Source organism: Ylistrum balloti, unplaced genomic scaffold (assembly GCF_031769215.1).
Source record: "Ylistrum balloti isolate Yb309-2 unplaced genomic scaffold, AGI_CSIRO_Ybal_v1 Utg370120, whole genome shotgun sequence".
In the NCBI taxonomy this organism is placed as follows: Eukaryota; Metazoa; Mollusca; class Bivalvia; order Pectinida; family Pectinidae; genus Ylistrum; species Ylistrum balloti.
This window is the reverse complement of record NW_026782137.1, coordinates 24,700-48,808: the sequence shown is the minus strand read 5'-3', so window position 1 is coordinate 48,808 and position 24,109 is coordinate 24,700. Positions and strand designations below refer to the sequence as shown.

The 24,109-nt window shown below is 35.7% G+C and overlaps 2 protein-coding genes across 2 annotated transcripts; one reads left to right on the top strand and one right to left on the bottom strand.

Moving 5' to 3' along the window:
* Positions 1-1,470: 1,470 nt before the first annotated feature.
* Positions 1,471-23,995, bottom strand: LOC132550348 (zinc-regulated GTPase metalloprotein activator 1-like). The gene is made up of 15 exons (XM_060214398.1): positions 23,923-23,995; positions 23,447-23,539; positions 22,296-22,382; positions 21,825-21,921; positions 20,595-20,686; positions 20,194-20,253; positions 10,503-10,540; positions 10,053-10,099; positions 7,231-7,317; positions 6,793-6,837; positions 5,771-5,827; positions 5,424-5,484; positions 5,070-5,204; positions 4,698-4,824; positions 1,471-3,575 (listed from the first exon to the last, which is right to left on the bottom strand). The coding sequence occupies exons 2-15, from the start codon at positions 23,535-23,537 to the stop codon at positions 3,511-3,513; spliced, it is 1,089 nt and encodes a 362-aa protein (XP_060070381.1). The 5' UTR covers positions 23,538-23,539; positions 23,923-23,995; the 3' UTR covers positions 1,471-3,510.
* On the top strand, positions 14,952-16,196 carry LOC132550375 (neuronal acetylcholine receptor subunit alpha-7-like). The gene has a single exon (XM_060214426.1). The coding sequence runs from the start codon at positions 14,952-14,954 to the stop codon at positions 16,194-16,196; it is 1,245 nt and encodes a 414-aa protein (XP_060070409.1).
* Positions 23,996-24,109: the final 114 nt, after the last annotated feature.

Here is a 24,109-nt window from a genome sequence, read left to right as displayed (position 1 = left end):
ATACTCTCCCGCTTCTGTACGATAAATCTCCCGATTTTCTTTTTACCGTAGTTTCTTTCCTCGTTAAATCTATCGTTGTTTCCTACTCCTACACAGTTGAGTGTTGAATCTGACGTGAACTTTTCTTATTTTGGGTGTTTTACCCCTTAAAATATGCAGTTGTTTCCCTTCTCAACTCGCCCTATTTCCTACTTCCATGTTGTTGTTAGTCAAACCTACTGTCGTTTCCATCTCTGGTTGTTTGTAATTTCTGATTGTCCGGTTGTTTGTTAGATCCGTCGTTTTCCCCTCCGATTTGTAGTTTAAAATTTAAGTTAAAGAATTTTAATCTACCTCTGTTTTATGATTTTATTGTTGGTTGTTCACTGCTGTTCCCTACCATAGTAATTAGACGTTCTATGTATGAAATATGCTTATCATACTACTAAATTAGACCAAATATATCATACATATAATTAAAAAATTGTACATATAGAACGTCCTGCGTTTCTGTATTCTGGGTTTGCTACCTAAAACAACTTCTTTTTCAAAGAAAGTTAATTGTATGTAAAAGACAAATTATCTATAAGATTTACATGGCTTCAACATTCACTAACTTAACACAGTGATTATAGGGGTGAATTGAAGGTAAAACGACAACTACACCTTTGATATGTGTGCTGAAAATTAAATTGAAAATAAAGTGATTAAGACACACAACACCTCTGACCTCTTGGTTGACCTTGCTCCTCTATTGGTTACTGCAATAAAAATTCCTGTTAAAGGCTGTTTTAACTACTCAACACAAGAATCAAGTATATTTCCTGTGATGTTTTGTTGTCATTACCATCTCAGTCATTTAACTAGGTATATATCCTATCATGTTTGTTATCATTATCATCTCGACCATTTAACTAGGTATATATCCTATCATGTTTGTTATCGTTATCATCTCAACCATTTAACTAGGTATATATCCTATCATGTTTGTTATCGTTATCATCTCAACCATTTAACTAGGTATATATCCAATTAATTTGTTATCATTATCATTTTAATAAGTATATACAATGTACAAATGTAGTTTGATATCTAGCAGGAATAAGTAATTCAGAACAGTGCTCTACAAAACAATACAAAAGTGAAAACTGGAACTCTATTCTAATAACTATGTTTTAATAAGATGGTGGGACTTAAAAATAGTAAGTACTGACTTCTACATATTCATTTTAAGAGATATAATATTTCATAACTCTAACAATCAAACCTGCTTGGAAAACGGATCAGTTTCATGCCAGACTAACGGCATTTCACTTGCGCTGAACACTTCAGTTCCTTAAAAACGTAAAATTTCAGAGGTTCAGCTTGCAACATGTATTGTGTTAGATTTTCATTATTATCATTTTTATTATGCAAAATTTCAGTGAAAATTAAGAAAAAAACAACAGACTGCCCATTAAGGATATTAATATTGTATTTTTCAATGCATAAAAAAAACAAGATGCCCAGAGGGCCTGTATCAATCACATAGACAATAATGAAAAGATTACCAAAATAACTATTACATGCTTTATAAACCTTGTTAAAGGTGCCAATGTACACTACAAATCACAGGTACCTGACTGAAAATCAGCAGGTTTCTGGAAAAAAAATTGTGATTCTAAAACTTTTTGAACATTTGACCCTTATGACCTTTAAAATAGGTAAAGGTCAATTATATGAAATTTCATACTCTTCATCTTACAGAACCTGAGGTGAATTCAAATACTTTAATATCTAACCCCTGTGATCTCAAAAATAAGTCAAAACATTTTTAAGAAAACTTTTCAGCACTTCATCCAAGGTACTTACTGGCAAAATGTCAATACTTTGCATCTTCTGGGAACTTATAAAGACAATTCTCAAGTGTTTTAACATATTAACTCCTATGACCTTGAAAATACATTGAGGTCATATATATGAAGTGAATTTTAGCACTCTTATCCAAGTACCTACTGGCCAAATATGAGTATCCTTGCACATATAGAACTTGGTGAGATTCTTGAATGCTTAAAACATATTTTTTGACCCCTGTGCCTTCAAAAAAGGTCAAGGTCATCTTTAAGAAATATATATAGCATTCATCCCAAGTACTTCCTGACCAAACATCAGTACCCTGGTTCTTCTGAAATATTCCAATGCTTTTTAACATATTTGACTCATGTGACATTGCTAATACATCAAGGTCACTTATATGAAGTGACTTCATAGCACTCCAACTAAAGTACCTATTAGGCAAACATGAGTATCCTTGCTCTTATAGAAATTTAGGAGATTCTTAAATGTTTTAAATGTATTTGTTACCTGTGCCATCTAAAATAGGTCAATATTTTCTTACATATTTGACCCCTGTCACCTTACAAATCAGTCATGGTAATTTATATTAGGACACTTTGTAGCACTTCAGCTCAGGTACCTCTTATCCCAATATTTGAGAAAAAAAGTTTTAAAGATTTTAGCATATTTGATCTCTGTGTCCTTGAAAATAGGTTGAAGTTATTCAAATGAAAAAAATATACTCCAATTCATGTACACATCCTTGCCAAACATCAGTTACCAGCTGTTTTTAGTTTTCTAGAAGGATTTAAAGTTGACAGACAAAGTGCATGAAATACAATGTGTTCTCATGAAAAAATAATAACAAATTTAAACGGTCAAAATCCAAGATGTATTTTTGTCTGTCATATTGTTTACGCAATCAGTCCTAAAATTGAGCATGTATATCAAGGAATGGAGCTAAGTCTTCTATGAAATTTGATAAATATTCATCCTGTTTTTCTCCAGAAACATTAATACCAGAACAACTGTCCCAAAATATAGCATACAAAACTTGGTACCCTACAGAAAATATAGCTGACTTCTATCACGACTACATGTTATGAATACAATTCCACATGTACCAAAATTATGTCAATGATGTGAAAGAAGAGTTGACATGTCATCAGAAAATATTTAAAAAAGAAAATAACATCAGGTTGATTTATTTTCAAAATGAAAGTGTCTCTTTTATCAGCAGACATAAAAAAACAATACACTATATATTCCTTGATATTTGCAGCAACACTTCAAAAAAATACAGTACAGTCTAAATTTTTGGTACATGACTGTAACGTCTAGGCAATGATATCATTAAATGACTGAAAACAGAATAAATTTGTGTAAACAATCTATCCAATACAGGATGTTTATGCCTCGAAAAATGTAAAACATACACCTATTCAAAATACAGACCTGGAGAGATTCCTGAAATTGAAGTCACATTTCAAGGAAGCTGAAAGAAATATATTCTAGGATGCATCATCGGAGATTGTTTTATATAAAGTACAGATTCATAATCGGGTAGACATCTGTTATTTTTCTATCGGCTCATAACTCATTTATGAAGGTTGACATCCACCATAAATATTCCTGAACAGATTAGAACTCAAAGGTCTGGATACTTTGATACAAAATACACATTTGTATTCCTAATTTATATAATTCATTCAGATGTCATCTGTCTTCTAGTTGGCATATTGAAAAGAGATCTTCTAAAACCTGCTGATCCAAATTTTTACCTGAAAAAGAACAATTTTGATAAATATTTCAAAATGGAATTACATGTAATTGCTTTCTTTTCTTGACTGCTTGTGAAACATGTAGAGTATTATAGTTTCCTGGCTTATGGGTTCAAATTGATACCATAATGTTTAAAGTTATGTACCTTGAAACAATCAAATCAAATTAGGCACGATGTCAGAATGCTATGGGGTATAGACTTGACATGATGTTCGGACACTAAGAGTTCATATTAGACATAATGTAGAATACTCAGGAGTCAGATTAGATACAATGTCAGAACACTCAGGGGTCAGATAAGATACATTGTCAGAATACTCAGGGGTCAGATTAGATACAATGTCAGAAAAATCAGGGGTCAGATTCCATACAATGTCAGAATACTCAGGGGTCAGATTCCATACAATATCAGAATACTCAGGGGTCAGATTCCATACAATATCAGAATACTCAGGGGTCAAATTCAATACAATATCAGAATACTCAGGGGTCAGAAAAAATACAATATCAGAATACTCAGGGGTCAAATTCCATACAATATCAGAATACTCAGGGATCAGAAAAAATACAATATCAGAATACTCAGGGGTCAGATTCCATACAATATCAGAATACTCAGGGGTCAGATTCCATACAATATCAGAATACTCAGGGATCAGAAAAAATACAATATCAGAATACTCAGGGGTCAGATTCCATACAATATCAGAATACTCAGGGGTCATATTTGACAGAACATCAAGTCAGATAAGTTCAGAAGACATGGTCTCAGAATGATACTAGAGGATAACATTAAACAGTGGGTAAAGTTCAAAGAGAAATTTCAAAAAAAAATCAGGGGTCAAATAAGACAGGATTTCTGAAAACTTTACTTAAAGGTGTTAAGGAGGATGTCAAATAAGACACAATGGTGCAGGAAAATGGGTCGTATAAGATTGGTTTGATTGTACATGTTTATGTATCTAAAACCAAATTTGTGAACTAAAATTTAAATAATATTCATAATCATCAAAACGTTTGTAAGGAAAATTTAAACATTACATCATGAAATGATCATATTCAGCGATGATACAAAACATAGAATAAATTTGAAGATGACGTATAAGATAAGGGTAAATCACCTATAAAAACTAGTCTGTTGACCCTGATTTCATCATGTTGCCATGGTGATGTGCGAAACGTGTCATATAATTCTCGCACTGCCTGTACAACAAGTTTGTTTGGATCACCTGGTGTTGACATTAGACCCTGAAATACAATGAATGAACACTGTAGAGTATCTGCAAAGCGAACAACATGACAAAAGTGGACATCGCTTGTTTAAATATATTAACAAACTCTGTTTTCTATTTTTCACTGAATCGTAAAGTAAAACCAATGGCCGTTTCTGGCAATAATTTGTGTGTGTGTGATGCCTTTTATCTATCAAATGAAAGAAAGTAACGAAAGTCATTGGGGTTTTTTAGAAAAGAATTACATCAAACCTGTTATACCTTCAGACGAAATATTTCAATAACATTTCCATCGGAGTCTTTGACCATTTTCTCCCATAGTAGATCCTGTAATGCTTTCTCCAGAAGCTTGGGATCAACATGTCCTTGGAACTCATAGGTCAAGGTTGTCACGCTCTAAAAAAACAAGAATAAAACAACAAAGAAAACACAATAAATGTTTGGAAAAAAACAATGATCACTTTATTGAGTTAAAAACAAATAATTCATGATTCAAGAAAACTTACTTGAAATGAATTTGTTTGAAAAAGTTGGGCTTACAATTATTTCATACTTCTCTATTTTTCATGATCTAGAAAAAATTTATTCAGAGTTATTTCCTTTGGAACAATTTACCTGATCTATAACATGCTTGTCCTGTTGGGAAAACCCTCGTTGTGCAAAAACCTCTTCCATGCTTGGTAACACAAATGAAAAGAAATATCAACACATAACAACATGGTTAGTTTATTTAACATCTCAGTAGATTTTACTTTTAATACATTGTACTTCCAGGATCTAAATACAGAAACATATATAAGTACAAATATCATGCAAACTGGTCAATCTACAGTTAGACATTGAATTCTGGGACAATCTATCATAATAATCAACATTAATCATTGAATCCAAATTAAAATAATTCTTAAAATTGTCAAAATAGTTCTTACTTAATCAAAATGGTTACTTCAGTGTATAATTACCTATTTTTACTCTTTCCATCATATGAATTCAAATCCAGTATGTCGTCTAAGTTGACTCTGAAATAAAATGAACAATAGTAGTCTTCTTACCAGGTGCCATCAGCCTATTGAAAACTTTAAAATCAAGCCTTTAAAGAAAACAAATATATCCGTTGGATATTCTACTTAATGCCTGTAAGACAAGGATGCCCTTGTTCTCTCATGGATATAAGTATCATTGTTTGATGACTTTACAATAAGAGGTCAATAGGGAATGCATCGCTCACCTGGTTAAGTACAAATTTACTAATTCAAACTAAATGAAAAATATTTAAAGCACTTTTATGTATTCCCTATATTAAGCCCCGCCCTTCCTGAGGTAAGATGCACTGTTTGTACCATTGTGACAGTATCCAGGCATTCTTATATAAAAAGAAGTTTAAAGAATTTGCACTATTTCCGCTATTGTGCCCAATCCCTTCCACCCAAGGGAGCTGTGATCTATCATTTATACAAAATTGATTCCCCTTTACCCAAGAATGCTTCAGACCTAATTGGGACAACACCCAGTTATTCCTACAGAAGAAGCAGGATTTTAAAAAATTGCCCTATTTCCTTTTCTAGGCCCTTCCTGCCCCAGGGGCCAAGAGCGGCAAAAAATATACTTAGGCATTCATGACTAGTAGCAATTTGTAAGGAAAGCTCACAGAAGGACAACTAACAGGGCAGAATCCCTATAGCTCCCTTGGGCCTTCCAGCTAAAATCGTCAAATGTGATCTTTGACCCCTTAACACTGACCGATGATCATGTTAATCTGATTAGGTGCAGTATATGACATTATCACACTATGAGGTAAATTTAAACAAAACCTGTTGAGAGTATTCCAGATATGATAGGATGCAACATGGCTTCATGTCTCCCCCCTCTCCCTCCACCACCACCACCACCACCACAACCTTGTGACAAACTACATTTCAGACATATCACAGTTACATGTTAACAATTTTGATAATACCTGAATACTCTGGGGACAGTTGCCTACCTTGACATGCTGGTCTCAATCAGTTTTGCGAAGCCATTAATGCTCCTGAAATGAAAGTAATTAAAACAGTCGATCACTTACATACAGAAAAAAAAAAGTTTGTTAAGGAAACAACAATCATTGCTTTTTCAGTTAGAATTTCATGTATAAAATTTCTATTTAGTAGTATTGGAAATTTTGTGTTATTGTAACCACCTCTGTTATTGATACAGTGTAACTGTGAATAAATACAATTGTACACTAACTTATAACACTTATAATAATCCCAACACCCCAAGTAAATATTTGTAAAAAAAAAGCCTGAGTCATTACCTAAAACAATATGTTTTCAGTGTAAATATATATCGTTCTCTCTTGTGAATTATCCTTAATGATTTTAGGACCCGACATCCTAGTATTTCTCTAACCGGCCAATATCATCTGATCTCATCCACCAACCTTATTTGTCGCTTCAGTGATGCCAACTCAGCAGTGGAGATAAGGTCTGTTTTATTCAGTACAATAATATCAGCTAGTGCTATCTGTCTGTAACATATGATGGATGAATTGCATAATTAATAGCTTTCAGTGTTAAGTTATAATTGGTTTTATTGATTAATTCAAGGTTCGTGTTTTACTGCAATAAAACTGCTGTCTCACATAGGTTCAAAAATTTTAATTTGCAGTTCAGAGATAAAACATGTCTGATAAGAGTCAAGCTAAAAACCTTTCAATTACTAGCCCAACATCCTCCAACTAGTCCAACACCCTCCACTAGCCCAACACCCTCCACCAGTCCAACCCCCCTCTAGCCCAACACCCTCCACTAGCACAACACCCTTCACCAGTCCAACACCCTCCACCAGCCCAACACCCTCCACAAGCCCAACACCCTTCACTAGTCCAACACCCTCCACTAGTCCAACACCCTACACTAGCCAAACACCCTCCACCGGCCCAGAACCCTCCACCGGTCCAACACCTTCCACCAGTCCAACACCCTACCTCCAACATCCTCCACTAGCCCAATACCCTCCACTTGCCCAACACCCTCCACTAGTCCAACACCCTACACTAGCCCAACACCCTTCACTAGTCCAACACCCTCCACTAGCCCAACACCCTCCACTAGTCCAACACCCTACACTAGCCCAACACCCTCCACTAGCCCAACACCCTCCACCAGTCCAACACCCTCCACTAGTCCAACACCCTCCACCAGCCCAACACCCTCCACCAGCCCAACACCCTTCACTAGTCCAACACCCTCCACTAGCCCAACACCCTCCACTAGTCCAACACCCTACATTAGCCCAACACCCTACACTAGTCCAACACCCTCCACTAGTCCAACACCCTCCACTAGCCCAACACCCTCCACTAGCCCAACACCCTCCACTAGTCCAACACCCTCCACTAGTCCAACACCCTCAACTAGACCAACACCCTCCATTAGCCAAACACCCTCCACTAGTCCAACATCCTCCACTAGTCCAACACCCTCCACTAGCCCAACACCCTCCACTAGTCCAACACCCTACACTAGCCCAACACCCTCCACCGGCCCAGCACCCTCCACCGGTCCAACACCTTCCACCAGTCCAACATCCTCCACCAGTCCAACACCCTCCACTAGCCCAATACCCTCCACTTGCCCAACACCCTCCACTAGTCCAACACCCTACACTAGCCCAACACCCTTCACTAGTCCAACACCCTCCACTAGCCCAACACCCTCCACTAGCCCAACAACCTACCATTGTTCATCTACCTCATATTGGCGAACTTCCTCCACTAGTCCAACACCCTCCACTAGCCCAACACCCTCCACCAGTCCAACACCCTCCACTAGCCCAACACCCTCCACTAGCCCAACACCCTCCACTAGTCCAACACCCTCCACTAGCCCAACACCCTCCACCAGCCCAACACCCTCCACCAGTCCAACACCTTCCACCAGTCCAACATCCTCCACCAGTCCAACACCCTCCACTAGCCCAATACCCTCCACTAGTCCAACACCCTACATTAGCCCAACACCCTCCACTAGTCCAACACCCTCCAGTCCAACACCCTCACACCCAAAACCCTCCAAGCCCAACACACTAGCCCAACACCCTCCACACTAGTCCAACACCCTCCACTAGTCCAACACCCTCCACTAGTCCAACACCCTCCACTAGCCCAACACCCTCCACTAGTCCAACACCCTCCATTAGCCCAACACCCTCCACTAGTCCAACACCCTACATTAGCCCAACACCCTACACTAGTTCAACACCCTCCACTAGCCCAACACCCTCCACTAGCCCAACACCCTCCACTAGTCCAACACCCTCCACTAGTCCAACATCCTCCACTAGTCCAACACCCTCCACTAGACCAACACCCTTCAACTTGTCCAACACCCTCCACTAGTCCAACATCCTCCACTAGCCCAACACCCTCCACTAGTCCAACACACTCCACTAATCCAACACCCTCCACCAGTCCAACACCCTCCACTAGCTCAACACCTGACAACTAGCCCAACACCTGGCAACTAGCCCAAAACCCTGCACAAGCCCAACACACTCCACCAGCCCAACACCCTCCACTAGCCCAACACACTCCACCAGTCCAACACCCTCCACTAGTTCAACACCCTCCACTAGCCCAACACCTGATAACTAGCCTAACACCCTCCACCAGTCCAACACCCTCCACTAGCCCAACACCTGACAACTAGCCCAACACCTGGCAACTAGCCCAAAACCCTGCACAAGCCCAACACACTCCACCAGCCCAACACCCTCCACTAGCCCAACACACTCCACCAGTCCAACACCCTCCACTAGTTCAACACCCTCCACTAGCCCAACACCTGACCACTAGCCCAACACCCTCCAACTAGTCCAACACCCTCCACTAGTCCAACACCCTCCAATAGTCTAGCATCCTCCACTAGCCCAACACCCTCAAATAGCCCAACACCCTCCAATAGTCCAACACCCTCCAATAGTCCAACACCCTCCACTAGCCCAACACTATCCACCCTCCACTAGCCCAACACCTGACAACTAGCCCAAAACCCTCCAGCTAGCCCAACACCCTCCACTAGTCCAACACTCTCTACCAGTCCAACACCCTCCACTATCTACTAGGCTACCCAAGAATGTCATTATCTACTACCAAAATCTGTTGTAATTTCAAAAATTATAATGACTGACCTAGAAAATAGATTCTACCATTTTAGTCTGTATACAGTTTGAATAATACTTTGGTTTCACTTCATACTTTACCTTGTTGCTTCATTCACAGATCCATCTTCTTTTAACTCCTTTAAATGCTGAGTATTGCAAAAGCAGAATTTAATTTGAGAGAGATTGCATAGAGAAGTTCTACAATTTACATGTATTTAGCAACATTACACAATCTGCTTCTATCATCATTACATGAACATTTCTTTTCACTTGTTTCAAAGGGCCAAACGTGTTACAAGAAAAAATGGCCCCATGACCTCAAAAATGGAAAAATTACATTTCTGTGTCATTAAAGGTTGGACGAAAATGAAATTTTGTAAATATTTATATGACACATTTGGGGTAAAGCAACCAAATTTCAATGGTGCAAAAGTGTACTGAAAGGACTAGATAAGTCATAATTGGAAGCAGTACATATTGAACATTGGCCTTCACAAATATAAGTGGAATGGTTATGAAAAGTTTAGATAAAACCTTCTTGTAACATACCTGACTACAGTATTTACCATCAACCAGGGTGATAATACCTGTGAAAAGACAAAACAATTAACTCATCAAAATAAATGTGGTATTATCTTTATGCATGCAGTATCTCTAGAAATGGTTCTTAATTTTGCAGTTTTACCGAAACTTTGATGCTAAAAAGATTTGTTTGATGGGAAAGTCTTACATCAGACTGTGACTTTCTCTTTCAATCTGCTTTTCAATGTACTATTGTTATTATCCATCCTTGATAATAGTGGAATAACAAAGTACCAATAAGTCTACAAAAGTCTACTAATTCAAATTTTAAAAAATACTACAGCGAAAGACTTATGCTCCCCGAATGGGACAAAGCTTAAGTATGAAAAATAACAAAGTGCAATATTTTTTAAATTATGCAAAAAAAGAGTGATGATTCATGTTCACTGCACTTCTCCTTGTAGAGTTTTATGTTGGCACCTTTCATAGTTTTTGTGTTATGCTCCGTAATGATGGAAGGACAAATGGACAAATAGACAGACAGACCATTTCCCTATGAGATCACTATGACAACCATAATCCATCACCATAATCTTCATCTTCATGCACCCCTTGAAGTCGTGTGTTGTGAGCTTATTAGTCAGTTGTCAACATCTTGCACAAAAATATTGACAGTGAGAAAAAACTCTAAAAAAATTACCACTTTACAGTAAATAAGCACATTTTAATTAACAAAAGGGAGCAGGCTATGTATTGGTTATACTATGCAGTGTTTAGTTTCTATTAACCATTTATACATGTCTATGAACCAAAATACTCCACAGCTCACACAATAAGAACAATAACAGATGTAGAAATTTAACATCAGATGCAAGGGTCTATTATTTGAGAACACAGCTATCATTTATGATCATGAACAAATAATTCTGTCTCTCCCCAGGGAAAAGTTGGCTCACTGATGCATTGACATCACCAATTACAATAAGGCTGTCATTAATTACATGTACATTGTTAAAATGTTAAGGTAAACTTGTCAATTTTCACATCCAATTCATGGGCCATTTATGATTTTAAGTTCAGAAGGCAAACACATTACAATATATATTTCTAATGATGGGCTCTATATCAATGTTTCAACACATCATTGACATTACATTTAAAAATCCACAAAAAAATAAGATGTGTAAACTAGAGTATCAACATAACTGATGAATGCTCCTGAAAACAACTATTGGAGTCTTTTTCTGTCTGTTCATATTGAAGTCTTTTTCCATCTGTTCATTTTGTGTTTGGTGGTATCATTGACATATATATGTAATGATATGTTAAAATGAAAAGATAAGAAGAGGAAAGAATCATGTTTAAGTAATTATATATATGAATTTGTGTCTGACACATACCTATGCTTGAGCTTTGAAAGAAAGGGCATATTTCATTCAGCCTAATACTTAATGTAAATGTTTTCTATAAGCACTGATTTTTACTAGTATGTATGTTTATGAATATTTTGGTATTGTAAATTGTGTAGGAGATAAGAGTTGAAAAATTATAGACTTTTAACTATTTTCAAAAGATGTACTTACTATAGTAAGTTTTTTCATCTGCATCCATTCATATGAAGCACACAACTCATTTTATACAGTCATGCTATGGACACAAAATGTTAGCAAAGGGCAATAACTCTGTAATTCAGAGGTTAGGTCCTGACTTCAGTACACTGCACATCATCTTAGTATGACCAAGGTATATTCCAAATTTTGTTGTCCTAGTTTAAATGCAAGCTAAGTTTTGCTTTGACACAAAAAGTCAATAACTCTGTAAGGGGTTGTGGGCTTTGAATCTAGTACTCTCTACATTGCCTTAGTACAACTGATATTCACATACAGCCTCATGATCTTTCCTAAACTTTGGGCACAGTCATGCTCTTTCACAAAAGCGATAGACAAAGTGATTGGAGGACAGACAAAATGGCAACTATATGCTCCCCACGAAAATTTTCAGGGAGCAAAAACACATTAATGATTCCCACTCATATCCGATAATTACAGTTCAGTCATGAATTAGAAAGAACTTTAAAAACTGATTTGAAAGAAATAATCAATATTAACAACATCAGAGTAATTACCATGTGTTTATCTTTCAATAAAATTAAAAGCTTATACAACACTGTATTAGTGCTTGCAGCATAAACCATCAGATTTCACAACCTTCATCCATGTATGTTCAATGTGATTGCATGTTATTGCTAAATACTTTCTTGGCTAATTTTATTGAACATCCAGGTACAGTAATGGACTATTCATTAGGGCTACTATAGCAAATATGGAATGAAATTTCTAATTTCAATGGTAAACCAATAATCATCTATTGTGGTCATTAATATGATACCTGTACATAAGTGGTTCTGACGTGATGAGCACCTGGTATGTGTGCAAAGCAATTAAGGGAACTGAAAAAATCCATCTAAGAAGAAAGGATCTCAAACGGGAAATCTATCAGAAAGTATACAAGGGTGAAAAAACAAGTGGCCCATAGGGCTTGTATCACTTACCTGAATATGTTTGACTGAAATTTCTTCATTAAACATTAAAGGAATTCTAAATATCCAAACAGACAAAAAACAAGATATCTGTTTTTCTAATGGATCCCAACCCTTTGAATCCCTTAAATGGGGTCAGCCAATCCATTCACACCAAATACTTTAGGACAGGTAGGATTTTGATTGATTTGCTTTATTTACCATATTGGGCCCGCCCCTCCGATCCTAGGGGACCGAGACCCACTGTTTATACAAGATTGATTTCCCTTTGCCCAAGTATGCATCAGATCAAATTTGGGCAGAACACAATCATTCTTTAAGGAGGAGTAGGGTTTTAAATGACTTGAAAAATTTTCCCTTTTGGGTCCCATCCCTAAGGTCTCTGGGTGTCGAGACCTACTATTTATACAATGTTTGCTTCCCTTCCCACAAGGATGCACCTGACAAATTTTAGTCAAAATATACTTCATTGCTCATGACTAGTAGCAATTTGTAGAAAAAGTTAACAGACAGATGGAATACCGATGATGCGGTATGCCAATAGCTCACTTGGCCCTTTGGACAAGGTGAGCCAATAAATTAAAATGCGGAAACATTTTAAAACAACGTAATTTGGAGGCATCAGCTTTCAATACCTATTATGAATAATTCATATCAGTCAGTTTGAATCAATATCACTGCTTGATACTCAGGGGAAGGATGAAATAATGTACACATTGCAAGTCAGTGATAATCAAACCCAGCTTCTGTATTTACTTTCTAGATATACCTGGGATCCAAATCAATAATTCTGTATAATATGCTTAGCTTAAATTGGGCAGAAAAAATATTGTCAAAGGAAATCCCATTTGCAAATGATGAATTGATTTCAAGCATAGCCAATAGATGGGAAGGGCAAAACGAATCGTGACTGCTTCATATCACAACAATTACTTAATCTGAAAGGTGACCAATGTCTCGGATATAAACAATTCTGTTACACCTGATACCCAGTGGTCACTCAAGAGGACAAAGACAATTCTGTTACACCTGATATCCAATGGTCATTCAAGAGGGCATAGACAATTCTGAAACATCTATTACCTAGGGATTGGAGCTAAACATGACACAAACAATTCTGTAACATCCGATACCTAGTGGTCGGAGAGGACTAGGACATAAACTATTCTGTAACATCTGATACCTTGTGGTCTGAGAAAACTAGGATATAGACAATTCTGTAACATCCGATACCTAGTGGTCGGAGAGGACTAGGACATAAACTATTCTGTAACATCTGATACCTAGTGGTCGGAGATCTAGGACAGACAATTCTGTAATATCTGTTACCCAGTGGTTGGAGAGGACTAGGACAAAGACAATTCTGTAACATCTGATGCCAAGTGGTTGGAGAGGACTAAGACATAGACAATTCTGTTACATCTGTTACCTAGTGGTCAGCAGAACTAGGACATAGACAATACTGTTACATCTGATACCTAGTGGTCGGCCAGGACTAGGACAAAGACAATTCTGTTACATCTGTCACCTAGTGGTCGAAGAGGACCAGGACATAGACACTTCACTTCTGTTACATCTGATACCTTGTGGTCGAAGAGGACCAGGACATAGACACTTCTGTTACATCTGATACCTTGTGGTCGAAGAGGACCAGGACATAGACACTTCTGTTACATCTGATACCTTGTGGTCGAAGAGGACCAGGACATAGACACTTCTGTTACAACAGAATAAATTTCAGTTGACTTTTTAATGTGAAACAATATGAGTTTACAAAGTAAAGTTTAGCAGTCAGAACTGAACGATTAAGCAATTGAAACTGGTTGTTTTATAAGAGGTTGTTTGTGTATGTCTTTTATATGTAAATCAGAGACATGTTCCGAGTACCTTACATCATATTCACAGTGATCTGTGTACAGACCATCACAGCTAATTCTATGGAGGATGTTAAAACACTGCTGGCAGATCTGATGGTGAACTATTCCAGTGAAGTTCGGCCAGTAAAGGACCAGACAAAGCCAGTATCTATTGACGTTGGCATGTCCCTTGTGTCTATTAATGATTTTAATGAAGTGACCGGAGTTATTTCGGTGGTTATTGTTTTGTTTCTTTCTTGGACAGATGAAAGTCTTGTGTGGGATTCCAGTAGTTATAACAATACCACATCTCTTACATTTTCAGAGAAAAAAATTTGGGTTCCAAAAATGTATTTAATTAACCCAGCAGATGACTTTAACCCCATCAGCAGCAAGCATTTCAAAGTCACTGTTCTGGCCAATGGTTCCGTTTCCTGGACACCTGGACGCATACTTCAGGCAACTTGTCAACCAGATGTTTCAAAATTCCCATTTGACCTACAGATATGTACAATTTCAGTCAACCCATACGGATACCTTGGAACAAAGGTTTCACTTACCGCAAACGTTCCAACAATCAATTTTGGTTTTTACTCTCCTAACTCTGCCTGGGATATTATATCAACTGAAGCCTTTGTCACCTCCTCAGGTGTCGACATTGCTTCCTTCACCATCGAAATGTCCAGGAGACCGTTAAATTTTATGGTTAGTGTTGTCATACCGATAATAATGCTGGCGCTTATCAACCCTTTTGTGTTTATCCTTCCTTTCAATTCTGGTGAACGAACATCATACAGCATCACAGTATTACTGGCATTCACGGTGTATATGACAGTGGTTAGTGATAGGATGCCAGCCTCCTCAGAACCAATGTCCCATCTATCTTATTATCTACTCTCAATGCTTGCTCTTAGTGTTTTCATCGTAACTGTGAACATATTCCAGATCAGAACCTACAGTAAAGATGACAATGAGGAACCAGTGCCCAAGTGGATGAAAAACTTGATTAAGAATTTCTGTAACATTTGCAGAAAAGGTAAAGTTGAAACCAAATCAAGAGATCCAAATGAGACCAGAAAATCTTCAGACAAATTTGAATCCATCAAAAATCACAACATGATCCGATTAGAATCAATCGATGAGTCAGATCTTACAGAAAATCAAACACATTCAAAAGAAAAAAACCATAATGAAATGTCTTTTTCACAGCCAGAAAATATTACATGGTACACTGTAGCTAAATATGCAGACAAGTTATACTTTACAGCCTTTTTGGTTTTCACTGGTATTGCATCACTGGTATACTTTGTAGAAGTTGTGACTTGAATACCGGTAATTAAGAAAAATTACATCTGGTAGTGAAGTAATCCTCCAAATATTCCAATTGAAGATTGTACAAGAGACATAAGTGAAAAGCACCATCTGATACAAATACAATACAATCAGCCGTGAAAGATGTTCTGAATCATATATGCCACTACTCAAAGGATGAAAAAAATATGCAGGTTATGACGAGCCTCGTGGACTAAAAGCCAACCAGTAGAGTCTATCTTCTGCAATCTGGAAGATTGCACAAAAGACAGGAACATTCAAAACAAAAGGCTTTAAAAACAAGTTGTTTAAACACTATACGTTGTATTAAGCAGGGTACCAACAACCATCCATTACCTTATGAAATGTGTTGTGTAATTACTAAATATATCCGGATGGAAATGCTGATTACTGGCCTTAAAGTAACTGACATTTTCCACGAAGGAGAAAATGAATAACCAAGATATTTGGAGAGAAACAAGTAAAACTAATATCATTTGGAAAAAAAAGCTTCAAACAAGAAAGTTTTTCCTCCATTCTCTTAGAATCAATAAGGTTTACGCAGACAGGTTGTGTCCCTTACATCTTTGTGTCGTGTGGAACAGTATATATGTCAATGTCTTAGTGTGTACATCATTATTTGTGGTTATATTCAGAAGTATCTGAATTTAAGCATGAGAGAAGATCACTTCACTATTGGTATTAATTACCGATGAAATATGAATTCATCGAAGTTAGGAATGTGTCTCAGAAGTAACTTGTAGCTTAGGAAGGATAGAATTGCTCACTGCAGCAGTAAATGGATGTTTTCTTCTATCAACAAAAAATATCAGTAGAATTTAAATTACACAATTTCATCCCAAAATCGACTAACAGTACATTGTTTAGGCTATTGCAATAGATACTGAAGTCAATATCATGTCAATTTACGTAAGGAACTTATAAGGACAGTGAAATGCATGGATATTCCATTAAATTTTGAATAAAACTTGTGTCAGACAATTAACAAGGACATTTGTTGTATATCATTGGTACTTGTAATGTATGATCTTTTTCTCTCAACATAATATGTACATATTGTTATCCCTCTAAAGCTAACATGTACAATAAACTCTTAAATGGTATCCGACCATGAAAGATGACCCTACATAAAATGAAGTCAACGCTTTAAAACAATCAGATCAAATGCATTTGATATTGTTGAGAAGTTGAAATTTTTATTGTTTGTTTTGTTTTTAAACCCTATCTGATAGCCCTTCAGTTACCCAAAGAAACAACAGGCAATAAGTCATCACTCTATCACAAAAATGACTTATTTCAGTCAATCATGCTTCATTACATAACCATTAAGTAAATATTTACCAGTAACATTCAGATCTGATTGTTTACAGTATGTTCCTATTTTCAATTATAATATTTGATCTCTGAACATGAAACAGTAGTGCAAGAACTTCCTGTGAAAAGCAATGAAGAAAATTTAAGTGTGGTGAACCGAACAGGACTGAAGATATTTTGCAGAAACAAGTTTTCTATTGATAGTTAGTGACAAGGACCTTTACTTAAGGACACAAAAATCTCTCCCATACCAGCACTTCCTTCGAAGAAGCATCACTTAAAGTTGGTATACAAATGGCCTGACAGAATATGACATATTGTGCCAAAACAAAAAAATAGACAGACAGACAGACAACCTGATAAATATAGGACACCCACATCTTTTATACAGGGCCCTAAAATAAAATGTACCTGAAAGTCTTATTTCCTATAATATTCACAAACTACTCTAAGCTTTAGCCCTCCTCCAGAAGAAATATGAAGATCCTGAAGTCATTAAGTTTACAATAAAGGATCTAATGAGTTTAGACTCTTTTATCCATTAAAGGTCACCAGCAATGAAAATAAAAAGTTAACTTTTCATAAAAAATCATTAGATATTGTCTCCGAAGAATGATGTACAGGTTGCAATATTTCTACCCGTTAACACCCAGGGTAGTTAAAATATCTAGAGTTATTTCCCTTCTGAAAATTATAGGCATGCAGTAGTTTGATGAATGGTAAGGCAAATTGAACTTATTTTAACTTCTATTTGTTAACTGCACATCTATATTTACATATAAGTAACAACTTTTGTGTAAATGAAGACAATATCATTCTATATGAATTTGCTTGTTTTCCTATTTTCATCTTGTACTCACTCAAATGATGGGAATCGTCTTTTCACTTTTTTCAGGTTTTGTTTTTAAAAGCAAAATTGTTTAAATCTAAACATACAGTGTTTATTAAATGCAATATTTATCATTTTATTCATCGCTTTTAAATCTCAAATCCTCTTGGCTACCAAAGTACACACCTACCCATTGGAAAACTGTCGGTCGGTGGGGTTAGCTGATGTGACAGGGCACTTATTAGTTAATTGGACGGTGAATTCATCTGGATACCGTCAGTTTTACCTGTGTTATTTAAGGAATGCAATCTTGACTCAAATGTTAATAAGATATATATAAAAATAATTAAAGTTTATTTTTTCTGCAAAAAATCCCCAAACTCAATATTTTATCACCAGTTTTATTTTTATTTCAAAATGCAATGTTTTGTGTTATTTTGCTACATGTTTCTCTTTTCTTATTCTTATTAGAGAATACTGTGTGACATAAATATGTTCCTATTTCAGCTTACCATTTGCTTACATCACACATTGCATGATATATTTAACTATACTTTTGTGCTTGTCAGTACCTGGTAAATACATAGTATATAACTGTTTTTTGATTTGCTGATGTATTTTAATCATGCTTAGATATTTCGTTTGTGTTTTGTTTAAACTTGTTATACATGCTTGCTGGTAAATTAGTTCTACAGAGCTCATGTTTTTATCTGCATATAAATGAATGTCAACTACTCCATTATGCACAGGAATTACAGAATGAAAGTCATGATAGAAAAACAAGGAAAAACAGACCAGGACTTCCATCTTTAGTAAAGTGTACAGATTTTATAGTAACACATGTACACATGCTATACAACATCATCATTTCCCACACATAGGACAATAAACATACAAATATGTACTATCATACACTGTATATACAATGTACAAATAAAACAAAGAATACTTTGTTAATCATTCTATCTATCTGGCATTGAAGCCTTGCCTGAACTAGGTCAATTCCACATCTATCGCTGTTTCATCAGAAATTCCAACAAATGTTATGTCGTTGCCTTTGTTCTAGTCACAGATGATAGTTACTTGGATGTATTGCAGGAAAAATATGGTAATATGAAGTAACAGCAAAACACTCTTATCAAAAATAATGTTGTGTTACAAAGGATTGTAAATAGTTTCAATTTCGTCTCTTAACACTAAGAGGGACAACAAAACCTTTCCTTCATATGTGTATGATAACTGATTCACATGCACCATGGACAGCTTAACAAATTTAGTTGAAATATGATCAAAGCATTATAAGGGGGAGAATTTTACTACGTAACAACATCCAAATTCATCTGCCTGTTGTCCTTTCCCTTTGACCTTAAGACATTATTCATGTATTGTAACAATTCATATAAAGATTATATTAAATATTAAATATCGATAAGGGTAGGGCCTTAGAGCTACTATTTCCTTGCAAATACCAAATAACCAATTACTAGGGGCCAGCTGGACCCTTAGAACAATTTTGGTGGCAGGGTATTCATTTTTTCAAAAACATGAAGCAATTGCATACGTTATTTTGTGTTAAAATTACAACTGTACCTATGTTCATGATATGACCCACAGACTACAGTGGCAGGACTGAATTCACAGGAAGAAAGTTTGATACTTGTCAAATAAAGCATTCATTTTAGTATTTGTTTTGGGTATCACCATTACAGAATACACCTTTTTGTGTATACAAAGGTCTAATATCACAAGATCTTGTTCTTACATGAATAGTAATCAAAAAGAAATGTCAAACATGTGTTAATGAAGGCTCAGTAAAGTATAACACAAAGAAGATCAGAACATAATTACCATCCAGAAATATGTCGCTACAGAGCTCCTCGTCCAGCCAAAATATGGAAGCAATAGGTCCTGGTAAAAAAAAAAACCATATCCAGTATGTCTTTCTTACCATACATATTCAATATTTGCAGAATCACATTATCAATATTTATACTGATTTATTTTCCCAAAAAATCACACATAATTACATTACAATTTCCTATGAAAAACTTGGTATATTATCTAAGTTGTAAGTATGTAAGGTATGGACATCACTTAAGTGTTAATCTATTTCTATGCATTATATACATTATTCCTTTTTGCCTGTCAATAATAATCTGACAATTGTCCTAACACCTTTCCAAAATTAAAAATACTTCAACTGAAAAAGTCTTTATGTCAAATTTGAATATCACATGAAATGCACCCACCAGGGTCAGCTAACCCCGTTGTCTCCAACAGGACATAGTCAAACTTCCCTTTCTTTGTCATCAGATTTTCTATAGCCTTCACACCATTATCTCTGCATAATAAAAAAATATAGAATTAATCATCTGAAAAACACACAGAGGAGGTCCAATGGACCTGAATCACTTACCTATTATGTAGCTGAGCAAAAATGCTTTAAAGTCACTTTCTGTAAACTTGAAAGCCTATTTCCAAAGCATGTTACTATATAATTAACATGTCAAGAGCCTATTGGGTACTTAAAAGAAGTTTGAAGTTCTTAACTCATTTGTGCCCTGTGACCTTTAAAGAGGAACAAGGTCATTCATTTAAACACACTTACAATGGTAGCCCTTCACCTTACATAATACTGCCCTATTATACAGACCCCAAGCCTCTTTTTTTATGAAAAATAGTTGTTTAAAAACTTTAACATATCTGATTGCCGTGACCTTTAAAGTGGGTCAAGGTAATTCATTTGAATACACTTGGTAGTCCTTTATCTTTATCCCAAAATGATACAGTCATAATAACATGATCAAGGGTCTACAGGTTATTGAAAAGAAGTTGTTTGCAGATTTCAACACATTTGACACCTGAAAACTCCTCTGAGCAAACTTGAGAGCCCTTTATCACAGCATGGTACTGACCCAGTATCACGACCCTGGGCCTATTGATAATTGACAAATTATTGAAAGATTTTAACACGTCTGACCCCTGTAACTTTGAGAGTGGCACAAGGTCATTCATATGACCAAACTTGGTAGTCTTTCACCAAATTATGCTGCTGGCCAAATGTGATGACTTTGGACCAATTGGAAGTTAAGAAGTCATTTAAAGGGTAAAGCTGGCACAGGATCATCATCACTTTTAACAGGGCAGGCAAGCTTATAATGAAATATGATTTGGGGAAGTCTTAACAGGCATTTGTCAATGGTATTTGATAAGTAGTAAAAACAAATAAAAAGTAACAGAGTCGCCCAACAAACACTGACTTCAAAACCATAAAATATCTTAAATGTAAGAAACAGATAACTGAAAGCATTATATATGCAGTAAATGGATCAAATTGATTATAAGCAATCGATTGTATGTGTATTAAGTTATCAATAATGAAACTGGGCCCATCACTTCATACACTAGAGAGATACATTAATAACTGGTACTTAGTTAACTGATAACTGATACATAAATAACTTATAAATGGTACACACTTGACAGAACAACAGAGACAACCATTACGCAGTTCCAGCCACTCCTCATACAGTTCTCCTTCCTGACCAATAGACATGGATTTCTCAACAGATTCACCTGCAACACAACATTTCAACCTTTAAAGCAAATAAGTGTTGCTATTAATATTGAAATCTTCTCATATTGTGATATATATCTTAATACTTTGACACCACATTATCACTATCACTCCATCATCCAGTGTGGTTTGATAAAATGTATTTCTTACTTGATTTCTGATTAGTAAATATCCTTAGAAAGGTAAAGAACTAACAACTCTGTAAAATAATTAACAGAAATTCAAATCATGAATTGCCCATAACTTTATGTATGTGTATATAAGTTCAAATCATTGACTGTATCAATCATTTCAATAAAACCTTTTTTAAAAAATTCAAATCCAACACATGTATGAATTTCATTTCTACTTCAAAATAAATAAAAAAAAATACCTTCCCCAAATTCATTCATTATGACGGCTATCTTTTTTCCGTGTTGCTCAGATAAAACATAGTTTAGTAGAGTTGTTTTTCCTGCACCTGAAAATATATTGTAAAACATTATACATCTTAAAATAACAATAAAATAAAAGCTAGCTATAGCTAGTAACATGTACCTCTACTGTATATGTAACTGTTAAAAACACGATTTATCTAAGCAAGTGACAAACTAATAAATACTTTATAAGTATAGCTACCTATAGAGCTATGTATATTGGGTAAGAAATTGAACTGGCAAGAATTCTTTCTTCTAGCCTTTTCATATTATACAAATGTGTACAAATTATACACATACATTGTGCATATGTACAGTTCTGGGATGCAATCCATGTATGAACATGTAAAATGTAGTCTGTATGACACACCCCTGGTACAGTTGTACAAGCACATTATGTAAAAATATCTTCAAATTTCTTCAGACATATACCTACATATTTATGTATCATGTATAAGACATCTTTGGTCTTAACAATTTATACTGTATATGCATCCTGAAAGTGTAATAGGGTCATATTTTGTATATTGGTATTGATTCATGTAGTATTTATAGCTTGTATAGTAGTATATATATATATGTACTGGTTATGTACATGTGTGTATTATTTATCATCGCGAACACATCGTCAGTGTCACGTTTTACCTGCACGTGTAACGTTTATACATATTGGCAAGCGCGTCCCTTTGTGTAGTGTATATGTACTTGTGTACGTGAGTAGTGTTCACTTTTACTTTATTACTATTGGAATGGTCATGTTATAAAGTATTTTATTGGTTCTTATATCTTATTCAAATGTAGAAGTATTAAATTTTTTCACTCTGTGAAATGTAATGTGTTAATGAAAGAAGAGTATGAATTGTTGAATATGTAACGAGAGATTTGTGAAGTTGTGAGAGTATTTGATAATGTTTTATTGCATATTCCTGAATGTCTATTTTACATCGATTAAACATTGAACGAACCCATCGGTTTTGGGGTTTTTTTGGCACAACACCATCCGCTACATAAGAAATACGTTTTGCCTGGCCTTCCAAAATTAATTATATGTATCTTTGTACATCTGACATAAAACAATTGTCATGTAGTAATGAATTTTATATCAAACCTAAAAATCCAGTGATGACCGTAATTGGTACCCGTGTAACCTCCGCTGGGACAAGGTCAGGCATCTCTTCTTCGTCGTCAGACATGTCCATATCTTATTTAAAAACAACAACAATACATCAATTTGCTGCAACTGTGTATATATATATATATACATTTAAATAAGTGTACAGTGATGGGCCTAAAATTCCTGTCTCTACAGATAATTTACTAAATGCGCGTAAACAGCAAATATTAATAACAGCATAATAAATGTGAATATTGGCATCAAATCATCACTTTAGAGACTGAAAATTTGGTCTTAATGGCAACTTCAATTGCAAACACGAAGAGGATATATGCCCGCCCACTTTGACCCTATATCAAAAAGTTATCAATATCTAAGTCTCTGTTGGAGAATGAAATGTCAGCTTATCAATTCAAAATAATGATTATATAAGCGGAATCATTCTACATTAAGTAGATTTATCTTCTTACCTGTCAGTACTGTTTCACGTGGTTTTGTTGATGTGATAATCAAGGATACAAGAGTCCATTAAGGGAGGTAACTCGACAACGAAAAAATGACTATAAACATTACAGATATAGCTTGATTTTGATATTAATAAAATTATCCTTTTCCGCACATATATGCTGAAGGTGATATGATCGCTGTATACAGTGA